The sequence below is a fragment of the Rhineura floridana genome, chromosome 15 (assembly GCF_030035675.1).
Source record: "Rhineura floridana isolate rRhiFlo1 chromosome 15, rRhiFlo1.hap2, whole genome shotgun sequence".
Classification (NCBI taxonomy): Eukaryota; Metazoa; Chordata; class Lepidosauria; order Squamata; family Rhineuridae; genus Rhineura; species Rhineura floridana.
This window is the reverse complement of record NC_084494.1, coordinates 37032825-37054869: the sequence shown is the minus strand read 5'-3', so window position 1 is coordinate 37054869 and position 22045 is coordinate 37032825. Positions and strand designations below refer to the sequence as shown.

The 22045-nt window shown below is 50.6% G+C and overlaps 3 protein-coding genes across 8 annotated transcripts in view; 2 read left to right on the top strand and 1 right to left on the bottom strand.

Moving 5' to 3' along the window:
* SAMD4B (sterile alpha motif domain containing 4B) overlaps positions 1–13156 on the top strand; it is a 34755-nt gene extending 21599 nt beyond the window's left edge. For all 4 annotated transcript variants that reach the window (XM_061596894.1, XM_061596898.1, XM_061596897.1 and 1 more), the window contains exons 7-13: positions 1398–1704; positions 3862–3947; positions 4040–4158; positions 5964–6162; positions 7987–8110; positions 8503–8586; positions 10221–13156. In XM_061596894.1, coding sequence (XP_061452878.1) covers positions 1398–1704; positions 3862–3947; positions 4040–4158; positions 5964–6162; positions 7987–8110; positions 8503–8586; positions 10221–10249 — 948 coding nt within the window. In that variant the 3' untranslated portion in view covers positions 10250–13156. The remainder of the gene's footprint in view (positions 1–1397; positions 1705–3861; positions 3948–4039; positions 4159–5963; positions 6163–7986; positions 8111–8502; positions 8587–10220) is intronic.
* Positions 13157–14512: 1356 nt separating this feature from the next.
* LOC133370495 (suppressor of cytokine signaling 5-like) lies at positions 14513–19549 on the bottom strand. 3 transcript variants are annotated; one of them, XM_061596901.1, is made up of 3 exons: positions 19395–19549; positions 17549–17636; positions 14513–16857 (listed from the first exon to the last, which is right to left on the bottom strand). In XM_061596901.1, the coding sequence occupies exon 3, from the start codon at positions 16813–16815 to the stop codon at positions 15535–15537; it is 1281 nt and encodes a 426-aa protein (XP_061452885.1). In that variant the 5' UTR covers positions 16816–16857; positions 17549–17636; positions 19395–19549; the 3' UTR covers positions 14513–15534. The 3 variants fall into 3 exon arrangements, with proteins under 3 accessions (XP_061452885.1, XP_061452884.1, XP_061452886.1); XM_061596900.1 differs by lacking the exon at positions 19395–19549 and adding an exon at positions 18901–19279; XM_061596902.1 differs by lacking the exon at positions 19395–19549 and adding an exon at positions 18575–18716.
* LOC133370885 (proline-rich protein 2-like) lies at positions 18659–19459 on the top strand. Its single transcript, XM_061597765.1, has one exon. The coding sequence runs from the start codon at positions 18659–18661 to the stop codon at positions 19457–19459; it is 801 nt and encodes a 266-aa protein (XP_061453749.1).
* Positions 19550–22045: the final 2496 nt, after the last annotated feature.

The window sequence follows — 22045 nt, the reverse complement described above, 5'->3', positions numbered from 1 at the left end:
ACATGGCCAGCAAGAGTTGGCCTGATGCCCAAAGGTAGGGACGGGAACCTGTAGTGGTGCCTCAGATGGACTCCCGGCCCCATCATCCTTGTGCATTGGCCATGCTAGCTGCTGGAAGCTGCAGTTCAGCAACATTTGGAAGGCCACCTGTGCAATCCTATAACTTTTTTTCCAATCCAGTAATACAGAACGCTGCAGCACTTGCACAGATACTTCTGCATTTAAGTGCAAGCACCTCATGCAGTTGTGCCTGAGCCATACAGTGATCTGAATTACACTCAGTACATCCCTTGCAGGGCTTGGGAGGCTGGAGGTTGGGCGACAGTGTTGCTAGGGGAACAATCTTGTCTTGGGGCAGAATATTAGGAAAGCCCTGCTGGATCAGACCAGTGCCCATCTAGTCCAGCATCTTGTTTCCCACGTTATCACCAGCTACCTCTGGGGATCCCACCTACCAGACGTGAGGGCAATGCCCCTCTCCTGAAGTTGTTCCTAGCAACTCGTGTTGCCTTTGGCCCCGCATGTCTTTGTGTATAATAAAAAGACAAGGCTGTCAGCCCGCAGCAGTTCACTTGGCCACCGACTGATGGGGCTGTGAACTACACTGCGACAACAGATTTCTGAGAACTGGTGGAGAAGGGAGATGGAGCCACGGGCAGGTGTAAAGGCAGGATGTGTGCCGTTTTGGTGAGGGGGGTTAGGGGGTGGCAAACGAAGCAAACGGGGTATAGCCCCTAGTAGTGTATATAGCCATCATGACTCCTAGCCCTTGATAGGCCTCTGTTCCTCCATGCATTATTCTAATCCCTTTTTAGAACCATCTAAGTTGGTGTCCACAGAGCCAGTGTGGCTTAGTGGTTAGAGTGTTGGACTATGACCTGGGAGGCCAGGGTTCGAATCCCCACACAGCCATGAAGCTCACTGGGTGACCCTGGGCCAGTCACTACCTCTCAGCCTCAGAGGAAGGCAATGGGAAACCCCCTCTGAATACCGCTTACCATGAAAACTCTATTCATAGGGTCGTCATAAGTCGGGATCGACTTGGAGGCAGGCCATTTCCATTTCAAGTTGGTGTCCATCAGACCTTGGAGCAAATTCTATAGTTTGGGATTCAGACTTTGTTCTCGTCTCTTCCGATTCTATCAATATACTCTACTTTTATTTACTTGTAAAATTTGCGTCTTGCAATTTTGCTGACCTGCTTTTAGTTGCAAACTCTCGCCCTTACAGTCAACATAAAGAATTGATACAGTAGAATAAAGGAGAGGTGCTGGTAGCTTTCACAGAGCCAGCAGTGAGCTGGAAGCAGAATTCCCCAAAGCCCTGAGCTACCAAAATATACCCCTCTTCAAGTTCTCTCTCCTCCTCTTCTTCTCCACACACCCCTCCCCTGACAGGACATCTTGGAAGGTGGGAACTTGTGGAATGCTCTCCAGGAACTGCAGCAGATAATCATCACCCCCATCAAAGCCTTCCACGCCCTGCAGGCCATGGCAGCATCCAAGGAGGGCCAGCAGCTACCAACAGAGCAGCGCGGACCTCCCAAGCTGGGTCTGGACAAAAGCAGCAACGCTGCCGAGGACAAGGGGCCGACCACTGATACCTTCCTGCCCCCAACAGGCTCACCTTGCGATGGGGAGTCAGGGGCAGCGCCTGTTGCTGATGGGGATATCGCAGGACAGTTCACCCGGGTGATGGGCAAAGGTGAGGACTCTGGCTTGGCGTCGTGTCTAAGGCAATACGATTTTGCGTCCCAGTGGCCCCCATCCCCTCTCTCAAGATGGTCCCTCTTGGGTTTATGGTAACCATGAGAAGGGGAATCAAACCGGAGCCCTGTGGTTTTTATCCTGCCTTTTTGCTATTCTGTCTCGGTGTATTAAAATTATTCAGTGCCATCACAGCCATACTTCATAAGATCTGCAAACAGTTATACTCCTCAGTGCCATGTAGAAGAGTTTTATTCTTTATGATCCTGGCTTATTATCTGATCCTGGTTAGTTAATCAACATTAAACCAGAGTTCCCCTTCTCCTGTGGCTCCCAGACAGCCTTCCAGAGCCTTTGGGATAGAATCTCCTCTTGGAGCAGTAGCCCCAGGGTGCAGTCATGGGGATTCCCTCCCTAGTGGCAATGAAGCGGGGCTTTTCTTGAACTCTCCAGTACTCCTTGCTTTCTCTCCTTTTTTAAAAAAAATCCTTTTTCCCAATCTTCTATGACACCTTGAAGCAGTGAGTAGCCTTCACCCACCCTACCGAGTCTCCTCAGGCAGCCTGCCACCGAATGCGGCAAGGAGACAGGGAAAGGTCCTTGCATCCACCCCACCTGGAGTAGGGTCAGGCCACCAGTTCCAAGATCTGCCCACACCCCCAAGTGTTGCAGGGGGAGCAGGATCAGATCCTGCTTGCGAAAAAGGAGTGCAGGGACTCTTCATTCTCAGTTCCGTAAACCTTGAATGGCTGGGTGACAGAGGAGGCTAGACTGCTAGATCTGTCTGTGGGAGACACAGGTTCAAATAATGACTGTCCATCACATTAGATGACTTTGGGTTAGCCTTGATCTGAACTCATGAGGGTGTGTGAGTGGAGAGAGCTGGTATTAAAATAACCCGTCATAAGACTACAGGCTGCAGAGAATAACCCACAGAAGGAAGGGGAGTTCCTGGGTGACAAGAATGTCTTATTGTAACCCTGTTGAGGCCCCCAGAACCTTTAGCATAAGCTGCCCATGTGTTTTCTGGCTTAATTTACAAAAACCTGTATTCAAGGGGACTAGAAGCCTTTTCAGTATTTTTAAGATGGCTGATACTTGCTTTCTGTTTGGGAGTTTCCCCCCACTTTGTAGCACACTCCAATCTTGCATATCAATCCACAGAAGTTAATAGCCCACATATACCTCTTTAAAAAAAAGCTTCAGTCACCTAGAGGCAGTTTCTGCATGCTGCAGGTGACCAGATGAATGGCTGTTTGCAAGCCTTGTGCACCACACATGGTTTCTAGGACTCCTTGAGCCATATGTAACATAGGGAGTAGCCTAATACCAGTTCAGCCCATTGGGTCATCTGGCCCAGTGTTGTCTCCTCTGCCTGGCAGAGGGTTTCGGGTCGAGAGAGGCCTTTTTCCATCGCCTGCTACTTGAGATCATCCTTCTGTCTGGAGATGCCAGGGGTCAAATCTGGAACTTCTACATGCAAAGTAGGTCCAGGGTGTGGTCTGAAGGCACATGTGGCCACTGCCTTGCTGAGACTAAGCAGGTCTGGGTCTGGTCAGTGCCTGGAAGGAAGACCACTTGGGAACCTGGGCCATCTTGGGTTCCTTGATGAAAGAAAGGCAGAATATAAATGTAAGAAATAAACAAATACTACTGAGCCATGGTCCTTTCCTAAATATGTTATCTATACTGTGTAAAGTACCAGCAGGCTTGAACCATAGCATCTGGCAACAAATGCTGCATATGGTTACAGAGGGATTCTCCTCTCCCCACGCCTGTATTTTTTTTTTGGGGGGGGGCAGGATATCCTGGAAGACAGGAATTTAGGGAGAGCTTTTTTGTTATATCTCCTTTTCTGTGAAGTGGAGAAGTTAATATTTGTTTTACTCTCTGCTTCTGGAGTTTTTACACTGCATCATAGCTTTTATGGTTTTTTTTATGGTTTGTAGTTATATTTTAATCTGTTTTATTTTTGTAAGCTGCCCAGATAACTTTACTGTTGGATGGCATATAAATATTGTAAATAAGTAAACAAGCTGCCCACCAAAGTAATGCAATGTTCTTTAGCTTCTTAGGACTCCGATGTCTTTCCTTCTCTGACTCTCTGGGCATAATTCACATAATCATTCCACCCTCCCTCTTACTTTCCCTGCAGTGTGTACACAATTGCTGGTATCCCGGCCGGATGAGGAGAACATCACCAGTTACCTTCAACTCATAGAGAAGTGCCTGATGCACGAGGTAGGTGTGAGAGGTTTGCCAGAGATTTAACACGCCACGACTGCCAGCTCTTCCCATTCCAACATGGCTGCCCTCCTGTCCCTTCCCTCCAGGCGTTCACAGAGACGCAGAAGAAGAGGCTCTTGTCTTGGAAGCAGCAGGTGCTGAAGTTGCTGCGGACATTTCCAAGGAAGGCCATGCTGGACATGCAAGGCTACCGCCCACAGAAAGGGTAAGTCTTTGTGGGAGCAAGGCATTCCAGGGGTTTATTTATTTATCTATTTATTACGTTTGTATACCGCCCATAGCCGAAGCTCTCTGGGCGGCTTACAACAATTAAAACATTAAAAACAAATATACAAATTTAAAAACAATTTTTTAAAAAACAATTTAAAAACACATGCTAAAATGCCTAGGAGAAGAGGAAAGTCTTAACCAGGCACTGAAAAGGTAACAGTGTTGGCGCCAGGCGCACCTTGTCAGTAAGATCATTCCATAATTGGGGGGGCCACCACTGAGAAGGCCCTCTCCCTTGTTGAGTTACTCTGGAGCCCTGAAGCTGCAGGGATGGGCAAGCAGTCTTGTCTACCTGCTGCAGGGAATGGTGTGGGCCAAAGCCAGGACTTCAAGCTGTCATTGGTGGATGGGTGTGATTAAGAAAGCAGGTTCTTCTGTAAGAACATAAGAGCCCTGTAGCTGGATCAGGCCAATGGCCCACATAGTCCATCCTTTTCTCACAGTGGCCAACCAGATGCCCCAATGGAAAGCCCACGAGCAGGACCTAGAGCAACAGAGCTCTCCCCTCCTGCAGTTCCCATCAACTGGAATTCAGACGCTTACTGCCTCTTGTGGTGGAGGTAGAACATAAGCCCCAGGTTTAGTAGTCATTGATAGCTTTAATCTGGAGACTGAAACAGCCGCCATGAAAGGGAGGGAGCCTAGTTCAGCAGCAGAGTGTATGCAGAGGCCCCCATGGCTCATTCCCTGGCATCTCCACGTGCCGAGAGAAAACCACCTCCACCTGAAACCCTGGGGAGTTGCCGCTAGTCAAAGTAGGCAGTACTAGGCTAGCTGGACCAGCGGCCTGACTCTGTTTACATGAGGCTGCCTTTAGGAAGGGGCACAGTAGAAATTGACCTATGAATGCAATATGAAGCATGTCACTTTCCAGGGCAATCAGTAGCCCCTCTGGAACAGGCAGCTTGTGCTCCAGAGGAACACCTTTCCTCAAAATAACAGTCTGGTGCCTTGTGAGCAGCTAAAGTGCTAGTTAATATTATAACAAGGCACACCCTTCCCTTGATTGCGTTACTGGTTTGTGTGTGTGTGTGTGTCCCTGCCATTAAAGTGATTGTTAAAGAATACTTGCTGATAAAAATAGAGCCTTAACACTGTCAGAGCTGTCTCAGAAGTGACTGGTTAAGCTCAGGAAACCTAAAAGTGTTGGAGCATTATCACTTGCTTAATGAATTCATTGGGGGGGAAATATAAATGACTTTCCATTTGCTTAAAGATGAGGGGCAACCTTTTGTTAAATTAGTCCTTTTGTGCTTCAGGCGAGCTGTCGCTTAAGGCAGGATCGTATGAAAGCATCTCCTATTGTGAAGTTGCAATATGTACATTTAAACTGTTGGGCTTTTTAACAGATTTGATCAGTGTGTGTTTTTTAAAAAGCCATTGATTGGTTGACGTCCCTATTCAAAACTGAAGACGCATTGCATGGGCTTTTGCATACTGCTTCTAGCTGGGGCCTGCTCAGCTGACTTTGCTCACCCTTTTGGGGGGGCGGTTCATTGATGCTCCCTCTTTGGCTGGCTCAGCTGCCCTACATGCCATTGTGCAGGGAGAATCTGCCCACCCCCCGGTACATTGGGCTCCTCCTTGCATAGGAAGCTGCCTTATACTGAGTCAGACCCATTGGTCCATGGACCTCAGTAATTTCTACACTAATTGGCAGCGGCGCTGCACAAGCGGTGGTGGTTACAAATGGGTCTGACTTCTCTTCTTCTCCATCCCCATCCCTTGGCACTTTTCTAGATGGGCCTTTGGTTCCAACTCTCTCCCCATAGCTGGATCTATGGGGGTAGGGGTGGCACGCAGAGGACAGCGGCAGTTCCAGATGCCCCCCCGGGCCATCCCCCCCAGCCGCCTGGGGATCCTGAGTCCTGCAGGGATTGGCGGAGTCTCTCCTCGGCACACTCTCACCAGCCCAATCCTTGGGAGCCAAGGAAGGCAGGTAAGAAGGCAGAGCGGGATGGCAGGAAGTTTAGCCCTGTGCGGCAGTAACGGAAGGCCTCTGAAAAGCAAACAGGTCATCCCTCCCTTCTCCTTATATGTTTCCTCAGAAGTGGTCTCTGTGAACTTGCTATGAATCCAGCATTCATTTTTGTTTGTGTAAACCGCTTAGAAGTTTGTTTGATTACGTGGCATATAAACCCTGTTAAATTAATGAGGATCTGGCTAAGGTGCAGAGCTGCGACTTTCTTAAAAGAGCTCTCTTGTGTCCCTCACGGGCACTCAGCTTTGCCCTTAGAGAAGTTGGCTTTCCTGCCAAGTTGTTTCTGTCCTCGGATAAAAGGCCTGTAGGTTTTTCTGAGCTTTTCAGTATTTATTTATTTATTTGTACACTTTTTCTCCTGCATTTCCACCACAAAGTGCCCGATATACGTAACAATATGAAAACAGTGTTGAACAAAACTGGAATGTAAAAACCTTAACAGATAAGAGCAGCTAAAAGTAAACGAAGTGGTGCAAAAAATGAATCCAAGGGGTTGGTTGGTTTGTTTATTTTTTAGAAAGGCCAGCTGGGGATAAGTGTGTTCTTTAAAAGGTGGCAAAAACCATTTTGGATAGCACCAAGCCGGTGAGGGCTCCATCGCCAGGAGGCATCCCTCCCACCTTCCCAAGTAGGAAATGCCAGGGAGCCTTTTCAGGTTACCTGAAAGGACAAGCAGCCGGGAGGTGGTCTCCTAGGCATTCCGGCATCAAATGATGTGAAGGTATTGGCGGGGGGGGGGGGGGAGCACTGTGTGTTTAAATTGTTCCTCAGTGCCCTGGGCTCCTCTGAAGCTTATTGGGGGTCTCTTGATGAGAAAGTCCCTAGTGGGGGAGACGCTTTCCCAAAGGATGGCTCGCCTGCTGATGTTCATCCAGGAACTGCAGGAAGAGGACTGGCTGTCTTCTAGGCCATCTTCCATTCGCGCAAGTCAGCGGTGAGGTTCCAGAGTTTTGGCTGTCACTCTGCCTAAAGGGCATGTGTGCCCTACAGCGGGGGCGGCCATTAGTGCTGCACAGATGTTGGACTACAACTCCCATCCTTCCTGATGGTTGGCCATGCTGGCTGGGACTCATGGGAGTTGGAGTCCATCAACAGCTGAAGAGCCCCACACTGGTTGCCCTTGGGCCTTGTCCTCCGGGATTCTCTTGGGATCCTCTGTCAGGCCCCAGGGTTTCTGTGGCAATACTTTCCTCCGCAAAGTGGAAAGGGTTCCCTGACAGTTTGAAAAGTGCCTGCTTGGAGAGAGGGAGGGGGGAATCTCTTACAATTTGGGTTGGTGTGTTCCTGGAGGAGTTGGTTTGGGAGGGTCAAACCTGCTTGGGAGCAAGAACAGATGAGACATTTCTAGCATCCTGGAGGAGAAATAAAAGGTGGTGAGGTCTGAGTGGAAGTGACAGAGACTGGGGCAGTCAGCTTCCCTTACTGGGGAAGTGAGACTTTGGAACAGGGGTGGTGTGTGTACAGGGCTGCAACCTGCCTTGTGCCATGAGGATAGCGTAGGTTAAAATGTCTAAGTAATGGCTGCTGCCACCACCTAACAGCTGCAGTCCTTTATAGAGATTGTGGGGAAGGAGGAATAGAGCAACAGACACCCTTGCTGCAGAGTCACTGCAAATGGTGGCTTTCCATTGTGCATCAAACACCCAGGGCATGTGATGCTTAAGTCTCTTTTTCATAGCTCTCTGGTCTCGCCTAGAAATCTACCCGGGGCCTTTGTGGGAGGATCTTGCTTTTCAGATCTCCCGTTTAAATCAGTTTCTCTCTCTTCTTTTGCTTTCCAAGAACCTGTGGTTTGCCAACCCCGGGGGCAGCAACAGCATGCCCAGCCAGAGCCGGAGCTCGGTCCAGCGGACCCATTCGCTCCCCGTCCACACATCCCCTCAGGCCATCCTCATGTTCCCGCAGGGTGAGTAAGCTGGCTCCTTCATTCAAACCACATGGGGGAGGGGAGGGGGCATTTGCTTGGGCTTTCTTGGACTGATGGATGACAGTCCTCGTCATTTGATCTTCTTAATAAAAGATAGCTACAAAAATGGGCCTTTTTGTCCTCAGATGGACACAGTCCTGGAAGATTAGTGTCTGTAGGCACATGCAGACTGCTTTTGCCTTCTTAGTAACTTCCACTGGCTTGAACATATGAATTTTGGACATCCATGAGCTGCAGTATCTCATTGTAGCACTTCAGCTTTGGAGGGGAGCACCATCCCTGTCACCTGACCATTTCACTGACACAGCAAACAACCTGAGTCAGAATTGGCAGTGACTGCATGTGACTTTGCATTTGTCTTTTCCTTCCAGATTGCCAGCTCCCTGGAACAGATCTGGAGATCAACCCCACTTTGGAGTCCCTGTGTCTCAGCATGACAGAGCACGCGCTGGGCGGTGAGGAACTTTGGCTTACTAGCTGTGGGGAGCAGGAACACTTTGCCTCTGAAAGAGAAAGCCCTGAGATGGGCTGGCTTGCTTAATTTTTTATATCTTGATTCTTGCCTTTTCTTGTACAGTTCAGAGCGGCTAACGGAAAACTATTAATCCAAAGAATTATAAAGTTAGAAGGAGTCTATAAGGCCATCAAGTCCAACCCCTTGCTCAGTGCAGGAATCCGAATTAAAGCATCCCCAACAGGCAGCTGTCCAGCTGCCTCTTGAATGCCTCCAGTGTTGGAGAGCCCGCCACTTCCCTAGGTCATGGGTTCCATTGTCGTACCACTCTAACAGTTAGGAGGTTTTTCCTGATGTTCAGCCAAAGTCTGGCTTCCTGGAACTTGAGCCCATTATTCAGTGTCTTGCACTATGGGATGATCAAAAAGAGATCAAGGCCCTCAGTGTGACAACCTTTGAAGTACTTAAAAAGTGCTATCATATCTCCCCTCAGTCTCAAGGCTAAACAGGCCCAGTTCTTTCAGTCTCTCCTCATAGGGCTTTGTTTCTAGTCCTCCTGAGCATCAGTATTTGCCCTCCTCTGAACCTGTTCCAGTTTGTCTACATCCTTCTTAAAGTACGGTGTCCAGAACTGGAAGCAGTAACTCAAGACGAGGTCTAACCAGTGCCGAATGGAGGGGAACTAATACTTCATGTGATTTGGAAACTATACTTCTGTTAATGCAGCCTAAAATAGCATTTGCCTTTTTTGCAGCCACATCACACTGTTGGCTCATATTCAGCTTGCAATCAGCTATTAATCCAGTAAAAACTAACAAACCCAACAAGGATAACGATGCAGCAGGGTTGGCAGAGAAGACCCATTTCTGCAAAGTCCTCTGCCTCCCCAGTGCCAGTAGTGAAGGAAGTTAAATAGGGCTGGGTTTAAAGCAGAGATAGGGAACCTGTCACCTTCCAGATGTTGAGGGACTAAAACTACCATCATTCCTGACCATTGGCCATGGTGGCTACCAGGGCTGATCAGAGTTGGAATTTCAACAATGCCTGAAGGCCTCTGGGTTCCCCCATCCCTGTTTTCAAGGTTGCCTTGAGCTGCTACAGGAGCGTTGGTGGCGGGATCTTTTTACCTTTTCCTGTCCTAAATGCATCATTTAACTCAGCATTCCCCAACCTGGTGCCCTCCAGCTGTTTTAGGCTATAACTCCCATCAGGCCCAGCCAGCACAGCCATGGGAGTTGTAGTCCAAGACATCTGGAGGGCACTAAGTTGGGGACAGCTGATGTAGCTCAGTTTGGAGGCAGTCTGAACAGTTGGCACCTTTTACAAGTGGAAAGCATTGACATGGCATGCTGAGGGTTTGTCAGGTTTGCGGTCTGCAGAAAGGGCCTCAGAAGCATCCGCACTTTGTACAGAGGAAAAGCTGGATTGTGGAATCCTGAGTGGCATTCCACCCGTTTAGGGGAGGACTTACTGAAGTACCCGAGTGTTGAAAATTACCTTTGGTCTCTGAGCGAGGCCTGCTTGGGTGCACTGCCTGCCCTTCAAATACTAGTCATTGTCGTCATCGTTCCCCCCCCCCCCCCCCCGGTCTGCTGCTGCACCTACAAGGGTTTTGTTCTTTCTCTCTCTTTGCAGATGGCGCTGACAAGACTTCCACCATTTAAAAGAAGCTGCATCGGCCAATATTCCCGAGAAGCTTTAGGGTGGCTGTTTATTTTTTTTTTCTGCCCCCCTTTTTTTGTTATAACCCCCTTGTCTCCTAGGGGTGTGTTACTGCAGGGGTGGGTGAATCACTTCCCCCCGCCTCACCCCCCCCAAACCACCCCCAGCAATTCCCAGCAGCCAGAGGGACGGGGGCGAAAAAGCTGTCACTACAATCTTACCGTCTTATTGTGTTCTAATATTTTTCTACTTTTTATTATTATTATAACTTCAACTATTGGTTTTAATATTTTGATGTGCACGGGAGTGGGCAGAGGCTCCCAGAAGTTTAACTTGCAAAGGCAGAAGGAGGAGGAGGGTGGACTTGGGGCATGTCGCTGCTGCTGCTGCTGTTCCCTTTCCTTCCTGGTTTTCATCTTCTTCCCTCGCTCCCCCCAACCGCCTCTCCCTGTCCCTCCTCCTCCTCCTCTTCCTCCACGGAAGGAACAAATGGCGAACGTCAGCCAAGGCCCTAAACAGTAGACTGGTCTCTCTCGCCTCAGTAGATTTGGGAGGTTTGAGGTCTGCCTCATCAGCACCAGGACATGGGAGGGCATTGTGGGGTTAATGGGGCGAGCTGGTTCCGTCTGAGCTAACCCAGCTGACTGCTTTCCATACCTCGTATTGGAGGAGGAGGAGGAGGAGGAGATTTGGGGGGTGAGGGAGGCGATGGCGCTGCAGGTGACCTGACAATTTTTTTTAAGTGCCTCTAATACTTCCCCCTACCAAAAGCAGGTGGTGAGGAGTGGGATGAAGGGGTGGCACAGCCCCCACATGTGGGCATCCAGCACGAAACTTGCAGGCATGTTCCTAGATTTTTATACATACACATACATACATACATACATACATACATACATACATACATACATACATACATACATACATACATACATACATACATACATACATACATACATACATACATACATACATACATACATACATACATACATACATACATACATATATATATATATATATACACACACATATATATATATATATATAAATAAATAAATGAAGTGATGTCCATATGCTACCTCTTAAGGCGGCCTTCCTCATCCACGTGCCCTTGGCATCAGAGTTGCCATCTAAAGCCTGTCAAGGGCACTTGGTTGGAAAAGGTGGTCTCTGGGGAGCTGGACAGGAGGAGCCAAGGGGAGGCGTCTTGGCTGCCTCCCCACCACCACCACCCTTGGAAGGAGAATGCTGTGGCCTGAGTGCTAGATTCTTAACACCATAGGTTGCTGCCTCCCGGGAAGAGGGTTGGTTGGGGTTGGGATCTAGTTTTGTTGAAGTAGTTCAAATGGGTTTGGGGGATCAGTCAGCAGTTTGGGGTTCAGGGTCAAAATTCTTTTCTCTGTTGCCGGTTTGGGTTCCTTGTATTTAGATGCAAGACTATTTTCTCTTCTCCCCCCACCCCCGATAATGGCGAAGGGGGCGGAGGTCAGAGCATAAGCAGTTCTGTGGTGGGTCTCAGTCATTAATCTTCTATAGTTCTTCGGTGGTTTTGGGGTACACAGTTGTCTGTCTTCCTTGAGATGGGTGTGTGGGGGGCAAAGAGTGAGCAGGCTGATCACAGCAAAGCCCCCTTTCTCTGATAGATAGGGAGTCCCAAAGTGCTGTTTTCTAATGCTTCCTAGCAACTAAATTGAGGGGGTGGCATTCCTAAGTGTGTGAGGTTTATGGTGCTAATTAATTTGCAGGAGCCAGTTGGTATCCAGGGCCAGAGAAATCTAACTGATGGAGCCTGGGTGGCCCTAGGAACAGAGACCACACCTCTAATGGAGCGTGGGGTGGGAGAGACTCGTAGTCATGAAGCCAAATGGGGCTGGGATACTTTCTTTGCTTTTCCTTCAGAGAAGGGGTGGGGTTTTCTGTGTGCATCTACACAAAACACTACAGGTGGGCGGGTGGGGACCCTTGGAATGCTCCGTTCGGGCATCTCTTGCCCCAGCAGTCCTGGAACCAGCATTTGGAATTGCACTCTGCATCTTGTGTAGCTATTGCAGGAGGGATGGGATGAAGTTTCTGCCACGCCGCTGCCACCTTCTCCCACTTTTGACAATTAGGCTGTCTCAAGAAATGCACAAGGAGGGATTGAGATGCCGGCTGTTCTTTTAAAAAGGCCTAGGCAATCCTTTTCTGCACCAGGAATGGCACAAGTAGAGCAAAGTGCCAAGGCGCATCCATGCTGGTGTTGAGAGGAGGAGGTGGCAACCCTGGGGTACCAAAGCTTGTCAGGTTAGGGTTTTAGTGGGAAAAATGGTGGAGAGAGGCTGGCTGTTTCTTGCACCTTGGAATCCACTTAGTCTGTGTGTGTGAGTGCTCTTTCCCCCACTGCTCGTTCTGCATGATGGGGTAACCCTTCCCCTTCCCCAAGCTGACCTTGGCAGGCTCTTAGGTACAGAGAAACTTGGTCATTCTCCTTTCTGTCTCCCCCCCCTTCTCTCCCACCCACCAAGAACTGTTTCAAATGTAAAGGCCTTTTTCCAAAGTGTATACTAAATAGTAGCAGACACACATACAAAAAAAAAAACCCAGAAAAGCAGATCTGAGAGAACTATTTCTAAAACATAGAGAGACAAGGTTCCTGTTTCAGATAGAAATGTTATTTTAGATACATTTTATTATGAATAACTTTTGTTATGACTATGGCTGGTAACCATGAATACGTTATTTAAAAAAAAAAAAACCACAAAATGTTTTACAAAAAAATTTCCAAATTCTGACTTTAGATTGCTTTGTTGGACTCCTTTGCTGCTTTTTCCCCCTTCCAGTTTTTGCTTTGTAAAAGGCATACAGAATTTAAGTATTAGCCCTTTTTTATTAACCTCTATGATAAAGCTGTGCTTATTTTGTATTAATTTCTTTTTAAATGTTTGGTTTTTTTGTTTGCTTTGTTTTTGGGGGGTGGTTTTACAGGTCGACACAAAAACTTAAGTTTCTTGGTGATTATAGAAAACCAAGTGGGGCCTCATTTTCACTGGCAGTTGTGAAGCATTAAAACTGCAGCTGAGTTCATGCCAAGGAGCTAAACAGCATTATGTACCCATGGGGGGGCTGCTCAGGGAAATGCACCTTCCCACTTAAAGCTGCACACTGAATTTATTCAGGAGCGTATTTGGCAGCTGAGTTGGAATGGCCTTAAAGCTTGTAGGCCTGGCCATTATACTGTGGCCCTCTTGCCCAACTCCATTCATTGAGAGGACCGTGTATGGAATGATTTCCCACGGGATTGTGCAATCTTTGGAGGAAGAACTCTTGGGATTTTTCACCCTGGGCCTGGGCTGCTGTTCCTCCCTGCAAGGGGGCAACACAGTTAAAGGAACTCTTCCTGTTTCCTTCTGCACTTGAGAATTTCTGTTTGAAGAGTAAACCCCCAAAAATAATTTCTTTTGGTGGCAGGGAAGGAAGGAGTGTCCTCAAACGTAGCTGGAGGCTTAACGCAATCAGGCCTTGGAGGCGGGCGAACGACCTCTCCCTGTTGTCACGTCTAGTGCTCAAGGGCCAGCATAGAGAGGCTCTTGGGTGGGCATTTGATTCACCTGCTGCAACGTTGAGGCTGGCTTGTTCTTCTCCTGAGCTGCATCTCGCCTCGGTACTCGTTCAAGGGCCCTCGTGATCGAATCTCCTAGCTGGTGCATCTCCCCACCACCACCTTTTAGGGAGCTCTGCCCTGTGTTTTCAAATACTTGGTTAGGTTTTGAGGATTTATTGCCATAGCCAAAGAGTCTCCATGGCAGCAAACCAAGCCTGCATTCTCCACCTCCCCCATCTGCTGCAAAGGTAGCTTAGGCAGCCACCACACTGTGCATTGTTCATCCCTTCAACTTCTATCCCCTCAACCAGTCTCCTTTCTTCCATGCTCCTCTCTGAGCCTGCTGCCCTCTAGGTGGTTGGGGTTGTGGAGCCTAAAGCAGCTGCAGGCTGCCTGCTGCGAAAGGCTATGGGCGGGTCCCAGCACACACACACACCCAGCAACAGTGCAAGTGCCTTTTTCAGTGAATGGTGGTATGTCCCAGCTGGGGGAAGGGGGCAGAGGTTGTGTGTACTGACAAGCTCAGAATGGAGGACCGGCCCTGTGTTGCAGTCTGCCCCCACCTTGAGATCCAGACAGTGCTCAAAACCTTTCACTCTCCCATCCTGTTTGATTTCCAGGCTGCTCATTCCACCCCACCCCCAAACAGCATAGTTAGGAAAAAGTCACTTCCAAAGAGCTGTAGGCAAAAAAAAGCTCTTTAATGACACACACAGCAGCAGCAGCAGTTCTGGAAAAAGCCTCCTGGCAGCCCACCAACCCCCACAATGCTAGGCAACTCATTCTTCCAAAAGCATTGGCTAATTGCTGTGGGCTAGATAAAACTTCCTGTGGCAAATCACCTGGCTTTGCCCTTGCCAAGGCCACCAGCTGACCTGCGCTCAGGCCAAGAAGTCTTTGCTGCCCTTTCTGCACCCTGACGCTGTGGTAGGGGCAGCTTTCCCGCAAACCAGCAGCCAAGATTCAAAGACAGAGGAAGGGATGGAGAAAACGGAAGGGGGATTATGACAGTGTTGATAAATAAGGAGTCTCAGTCCATCCCCCGTCAAGCTTTTGAACAAATTTCATGTAGGGGAAGTGACTGCCTGTCTCACCCTTTGTGCTTTTTTTTTTATCCCCGTCACCCACAATGTCAGGCTGATAACTCAACCTCCGGTTCCCACCAACCAGCAGAGTGAGCTTGGGAAGCCAGAGTGTGGCCCTAAGACAACTGGGTTCCAGGGACTAAGGCGCAAACTTGCATTTGAGCCACTACTCTCTGCATGTAACTTTCAAAAGGTGCAACCAGAGCTCCATGATGCACCCTGTGCCTCTTTCCTTACTGACAAAAACATTTTCTGGACAAGGTCCAAAGCACAGCACCCAAACCAAAAAGGGGACCTTGGGCTGAGAGAGGCCTTGCAGTGGTCCACCGGAACCACCAAAGTCCTGCTTTTTTACTCCTCTTTTGCGGCCAGGGGCTTCAAGCACTCTCTGCGGGTTCCCAGATTTTATAACTAGCTTTTAAAAGCCACGCTACACAGAATTCTGCAGCAGGAGTGCATTTTGATGTTTAGAGGAAAATGACACATTCACAGCCATGGAGAAGGATGGATTAAAATGTTGGGGAGGGTGACCACACAGAAGTCATCCAAGTAAAACGACGGGTAGAAAAAGGGTGGGAGTTGACCACTTGAAAAATGGAAATCAAAGGGCCTCCCCCCATCAGGTCCACCAGGTGTCCAGACGCCGGACCCTCACTCTCTGCTTGTAGTGATACTCCTTGAGGTATTCCTTCAGGGCACTCGGAATGGGCAGGTGCCCAATGCCATCGTAAGTGGTGCAACAGGTCACCACGGCCCTGCAGAGGTGCTGCAGGCCAAACGGGAAGGTCCGGTTGACTGGGATGGAGAGCAGTGGCTCAAAGAACATGCAGACACTGGGGTCCTTGTAGTGCTCCAGCAGGCCGGTCACTGTGGGGGCGTGGAAGACGCTAGGGTCATGCACATCAAAGCTGAAGTTGTGGTTCCACTGCTCAATGCGGGCGTGAAGGGAGCGGCCATAGCGCCGGAAGCTCACTGAGAAGAGGTAGTCCTCCTGGGCAGAGTCTCTCAGGAGGAAGGTGCCCTCCGGCTTGCCTTCGAGCAAGGCCTCTGCCTCGTACCGATCCATCACTCCCCAGTAGCAGGGCAGCTGTGTCAGCTGCAGCAGGTCAGGCACCAGGCAATGAATGTAGTCTATCTGCGTGTGGACGCGCAACCCATCCCTGGTGTCTGGCAGCACCGCAGAGATGGCAGCCTCCTCTTCCTCTTCCTCCTCCCCCCCTTCCTCCGCAGTCGCCAACATGGCCCGGCTGGCCCCAGCCAGCTCATTCATCCCATGTGTGAGCTTGGGCCCCAGCTTGTAGAGGGGGTTGATCTGAGCCGTCACTTCAAAGGTGTGGATTAATGCATCTGGGGGTGGCTCCACCCCTTGCTCGATGCTGATGCGCCGCCGCTCCCTTAGGCGGTCGTCTTCGTCTTCTGTGGGAGGCGGGGCCAGAGCCTCATGCTCGGAGACGGGCGCAGTGTGCTGCTTGATGAGGTTCCATGTGCGGGCCAGCTCTGAGCCAGGCGGAAAGGGGCAAATGTCCAACATCAGCTCCCGCAGATGGATCTTGCGCTGAGAAGACAGGTCAGGCGAATGGGAAGCACTCTTGATAGGGAAACATTGACCCATGGCAGCCTGCAGCTTCTGCCGCAAGGAACGGCCCACTCCTTTGCCAGGCTCTGTGTCCACTTGACAGCCACCATCCCCAGCTGGCTCCACTTCCAGCGACGAGAGACTCTGCCTCTCCAAGGACCGGCTCGCTCGGGCTCTCCAGCGGCCACCATGCCGGCCACCAGCAACCCCATCTGGCTTTGCTTTAGGCCGGGCTCCGCTGTCCTGTGACATGGTCCCACGGGTGGAGACGAAGCTAGAGGAATGGAGCATCTTGTGGATGCACGGCGAGAGGGATGTGGCCATGCCAGGGAAAGCGCATTATGAGGGGGGTGCAGCACATAGGACCTTGGCAAGGAAAGAGCACAGCATCATCAGTTCTTCCATGCCTGATTGAACTCAGCTAGGACCCATCATCTCAACTGATGCGCTCAGTCACCCACCCCAGGCAGTCAGCCCAAAGGGGAGTGAGGGGCAAATTGGCCAGTCCACCCTCCTGCCAAGCTAGGCCACAATTTCTGCATCAGGAAATGCTAGGCAAATATGGGTAGAGGTTTCCCAAGGTGGCAGAACTGATTCTGTTGCAATACAGCAGCGAGGCCCCTGGCGGGAGAAGGGCTCCTAGTAGGCCAGGGGTAGGGAATCTGTGGCCCCCCTGCTGATGTCGGACTCCAGCCAGCGTGGACCACGGGAGAGGAAGATGGGAGCTGGAGGCCAACGTTATCTGGAGGGCCCCACAGCTTCTCCACACCAGTGTTACCCCTTCTGACTTTCAAGAGGTTGGTAAGCCCATATACCCACGCGGTGCCCATCACAAAGCCAACATGCCAACACCCTGAAAGAAACACGAGGCCACAGCCCCACCTCAGAGTGCTGCTGTTCGCCTGCTCTTCCCTCCCACACGCCATTTCCCCACAACCCCCCATCCCTTCAAACGTATTCCGGCCCTGGCATCTGCCTGCTCCAAATTGCCACATGCTATCCCAGCCCACTACTGCTGCTCGATTCAGAACAGACCAGGCCATGATTGTGCTCTTACCGCTGCAAACGTGCCTCCTCAGCTCAGCCATTAACCAGGTGTTGAAAGCAGGTGGGTGCAGGCAGAGGGCTCCCTCCCATCTGTCACCCTGAGCAGGAGCACAAAAATACAAGAGTTTAAGAATGAGACGGCAACAAATAGAAATATTTTTTAAATATAGACATATATGACATTCATAGACCACCTTTCTACCATTTATTAGATTTCCCCCCAATCCCCTTACAATTTGCGGATAACATGGACTGCGAAAAAGACAAATAATTGGGTGTTAGAACAAATTAAGCCAGAACTGTCACTAGAAGCTAAAATGATGAAACTGAGGTTATCCTACTTTGGACACATCATGAGAAGACATGATTCACTAGAGAAGACAATAATGCTGGGAAAAACAGCAGGGAGTAGAAAAAGAGGAAGGCCAAACAAGAGATGGATTGATTCCATAAAGGAAGCCACAGACCTGACCTTACAAGATCTGAACAGGGTGGTTCACAACAGATGCTACTGGGGGTCACTGATTCATCAGGTTACCATAAGTCAAAATCGACTTGAGGCACATAATACACGTACATTCTTACAAGAGTTAAGGATGGTGGTTCCTCACTCCCCCCCCACCCGTTTTGTCCTAACAACAACCCTGTAAGGTAGGCTAGGCTGAGAGACGGTGGGTGGCCAAAGGTCACCCAGGGAGTTTTATGGCTACCTGGAGTTTTGAAACCTGATTTCTAGGCTAGGTAATTGCTTTAATACAGATGGGGAGGTATAAATAAATTCAGGTGCTGCCTCAGATTTACCCGGAAGAGGCCTAAGTCATTTAACTTTAAGCCCTGAGTGAAAGGGGGGGGTCACTTTACCAGAGGGGCTCTGGGCCTGTGCAGAGCGCCCTCCCCTCTCTGCCCCTCCCCACCTAGGGTCGGGGCTTCAAAGGCCGATTTGAAGCTTGGCACTCTCTGGCACGACGCGCCCGGGCACACCCCGAAACCAAACATCCTTCGTGCTCACGGCCCACGTTCCTCGCCTCCTTCTCACCGGTCATCAAAACGTGCCGCCGGGTCTCGCTGACAGCCAGGCCGACCTGTCCCCTAGTCAGTCGGGGGGGGGGGCACTCTGCACATGCTCAACGGCACTCGCTCTCTCCATCGAGGGCGAAAGGGAGCCGGTTCCCTCCCGCCTGCCCGCTACAGGCCTCACCATACGGCCCAGCACATCCCACCCGCGGCGCGCCCCCCGCCTCCCTCTCCAAGGGCTGGAGACGACAGAGGGCTCCCCCTCCCCTCCCTCTCCCCCTCCCCGAAACCAGCTGGGCCCCCACCGGCCAGCCGCCCGCCCGCCCGCCCGCCCTCTCCCCAACGCACCCGCGCGTCGTTCCAGGCGCGCCCGTCGCCTCCGGTGCAGCCGCGGCCCCTGCCCAGAGCGGGGGTCTGGCCGCGGGGGAGGGGGCAGGCGAGGGAGGGAGGCCGGCCACTTCCTGGGCGGCGGCTGGGAAGCGACGAGCGGAAGAAGGAGCGGAGAGAGCCGCCGCCCCCTCGGCGCGCCTCCCCGGCACAGCGCCTCCCCTTGTCGCCGGAGCAGCGGCCGGAGCAGCGGAGCCCTCGGCAGGCCGTGGCCCCGCCCAGGCCCGCGGAGTCCCGGCCCCAGCCGCCCGCTCCCAAACCCGAGGAGAGGCTCGCGCTGCCCGTCCCCGGGGCGTCGCGGAGCCCGGAGCAGCCTCCCCAGCGGCCTGTCTTGGCCTCCGCTCCATCCCCGCCCTGCAAGAAGCAACCCTCCGGGAGCCCCGACGGCCCCCGCCTCGCCAGCCTTCCTCCCCCCCCCGTTAATTGCAAGGGGGAACCGGGGGGGGGAGCGTCACCTTTTCTTGCCATCGGGCGGTATAGAGCTTGCATCCTCAACGAGCATGCGCTCGACCAGGGATAGGGAGCCCGGGGCCCTCCAGGTGGGGCTGGACGACCCTGACCATTGGCCGCGCTGGCTGCGGGTGGCGGGGATTTTGGAGTCCAACACCGTTTGGAAGGCTACAAGTTCCCCATCCCCCCACGGTGCCTGCAGGAAGAGCCAATCCTAGCCATCTCCCCTTCCCCCCCCCCCCGCCCATCCCATCCCAGGCACCCACAGGTGACCCTTCCAGCTACAGTCATGTTTCCTTGAAACTTGGTTGAGCTAGAACACAATTTGGCGCCCCAACCCTTTTCCTAAAGCATTTTCTAAAAATCCCAATGCTGAATATTTTTCACCTGGTCCCTAAAAATCTCCAAATATTTGCAAAATGTTCGATACATTCCACAAGCCTTGAAAGGTGAAGAAAGGCCTTCAGACAGAAGCAAATTTTCAGTCAAGGAAGACACAGCAAGTTCCATTCATTCAAAGCATGTATGTCCTGCTCTTTAACTAGACAAGTTCCCAGAGCTGCTTACAAATCATTTTTTAAAAGTACAAAAAGAATGCACCCCCATGTTGGGGGGATGAGAGTTGGGATCCAACAGTATCTTGGGGACCATAGGTTCCCATCCCTGCCCTAGACTAGGGGTTCCCACATCCCCTAAACAGGCCCAGTTCTTTCAGTCCTCACAGTGCTTTGTTTCCAGTCCTCTGATCATTCTCATTGCCCTCCTCGGAACCTGTTCCAGTTTGTCTGCATCCTTCTTAGAGTGCGGTGTCCAGAATTGGACGCAGTACTGAAGATGAGGCCTAACCAGTACCAGAGAGGAGAACCAATACTTCATGCGATTTGGAAACTATATTTCTGTTAATGCAGCCTAAAATAGCATTTGTCTTTTTTGCAACCACATCACAGTTGGCTCACATTGTCCCAAATGTTTAGTCAAAATCCCCCTTTCTTGCAATTTGAACCAGTTGTTTCAGGTCCTACCCTCTGAAGCAACAGAAAGTAGATTTGCTCCATCCTCTGTAAGACACTCTTCCAAAAACGTGGTTGGCTTCCATGTTCTCTTTTCCATGCTAAACATTCCAAATTCCTTCAGCTTTTCCTTGTAGGACTTGGTCTCCTACAGGCCATGTCTGAGCTGAGAAAAAAGTGAAACCTTGTACTGATATGGAAGTTCTGAGGCAGCAAAATTAACCCAGGCCCTTCACCCTCTTGTCAACATGTTGTTGGATCTCCTTTTGACAAGTACGGTGCCCAGAACTGATCTGACCAAAGTCAAAGAGAGTAAAATCATTACCCTTATTAGTAAGAGTAATAGTTCAATAGAGTATCAACGGCTGCTAGGCAGGTTGGCTATCTTCTCACTGCAGTAAATACCTCTGGCTATCAGTTGATGGGAATCGCAAGGGCAGGGAGTGCTGTTACACTCAGGTCACACCTGTGGACTTCCCATTCGAGTACCTGGTTGGCTACTGTAAGAACCCGGTACCGGACTAAATGGGCCCCCTTGGCCTGATCCAGCCACAGAGCTCTTTTATGTTTTCCTCCTTGCGATCTGGACACTGTAAGAACCTAATAGTGGCCCTGCCAGCATCCTGTTCTCGCAGTGGCCAACCAGACACCTGCATTATTATTAAATTTATATTCCAACCTTAATCCTGAAGGAGCCCAAGGCAGCAAACAATACAATTCAATAAAAAAAAATCCAAAAACAGTTACAATTACAATAGTCTACGAACAAAGGCAAATAAAAATATTCCTCTGTTCAGTGATGCCCAAGTCAACTTCAGCCATCGAATGCCTGGGGTAAACAGGGAAGCTTGCAAACAGGACCTGAGGGCAACAACTCTCACTCCACTCCCAGCAACTGGTATTCAGAGGCATTTACTGCCCCCCACAGGGAGGAAGAACATAGCCAATGTGGCTAGGCTAGCAGCCACTGATAGCTATTGTCCTCCATGACCTTGTCTGAACCTCTTTTAAAGCCATCTAGGTCGGTAATAACTTTACTGCAGTTCTAAGCTGCATTAAGAGACGCACGGTGGCCTTTGGTGCTACACCTCCCTGCAGACTCAGAATCAGCTTGTGGTGGTGCTAAAGGCCCTCGATCCCTTCCACATCTAGTGCTCTCATGCCAGGGGCCACCTATCCTGTCCTTGTGCATGTGATTCTTTCTACCTAATTACATTTATCTCTGCTGAAGTTACCGTTTTCTTTTTGGTTCTCCAGGCCTGTCAGCAGCATCATGAATCCTGTTCCTAAGTTTTACCAGCCCCACCACCACCACCGCCACCGCTCTCAGCTGAGTGTCATCTGCAAGCCTGATGAGCATCCCCTCCGTTCTGTCACCCACGTCACTGGTAAAGATTTTGAAAGTGGCCTGTGACGTCCTTCCCTGGTTCTCCGTCAGGTTCCCACCTGCTTGTGGCTACTGCCTTTCACTAGGCACCACCAGGGATACCACCAGTCCGGACTGTCCTTTATGTGGTTTCTCACTCTGCTCTAGCACAGATCTCACTAGATCCCCCTGCTAGGCAGCACCACCAGTCACGTCCTATAACCAATACTCCCAGAGACTTTGCCTGAGTCTCTCTCTAGCTGGTTACTTTTGTGACTGC

Bases quoted from the DNA above. Each gene is read 5' to 3' on its own strand.
- LOC133370495 (XM_061596901.1), bottom strand. From the start codon at position 16,815: ATGGCCACATCCCTCTCGCCGTGCATCCACAAGATGCTCCATTCCTCT.
- LOC133370885 (XM_061597765.1), top strand. From the start codon at position 18,659: ATGCTCAACGGCACTCGCTCTCTCCATCGAGGGCGAAAGGGAGCCGGT.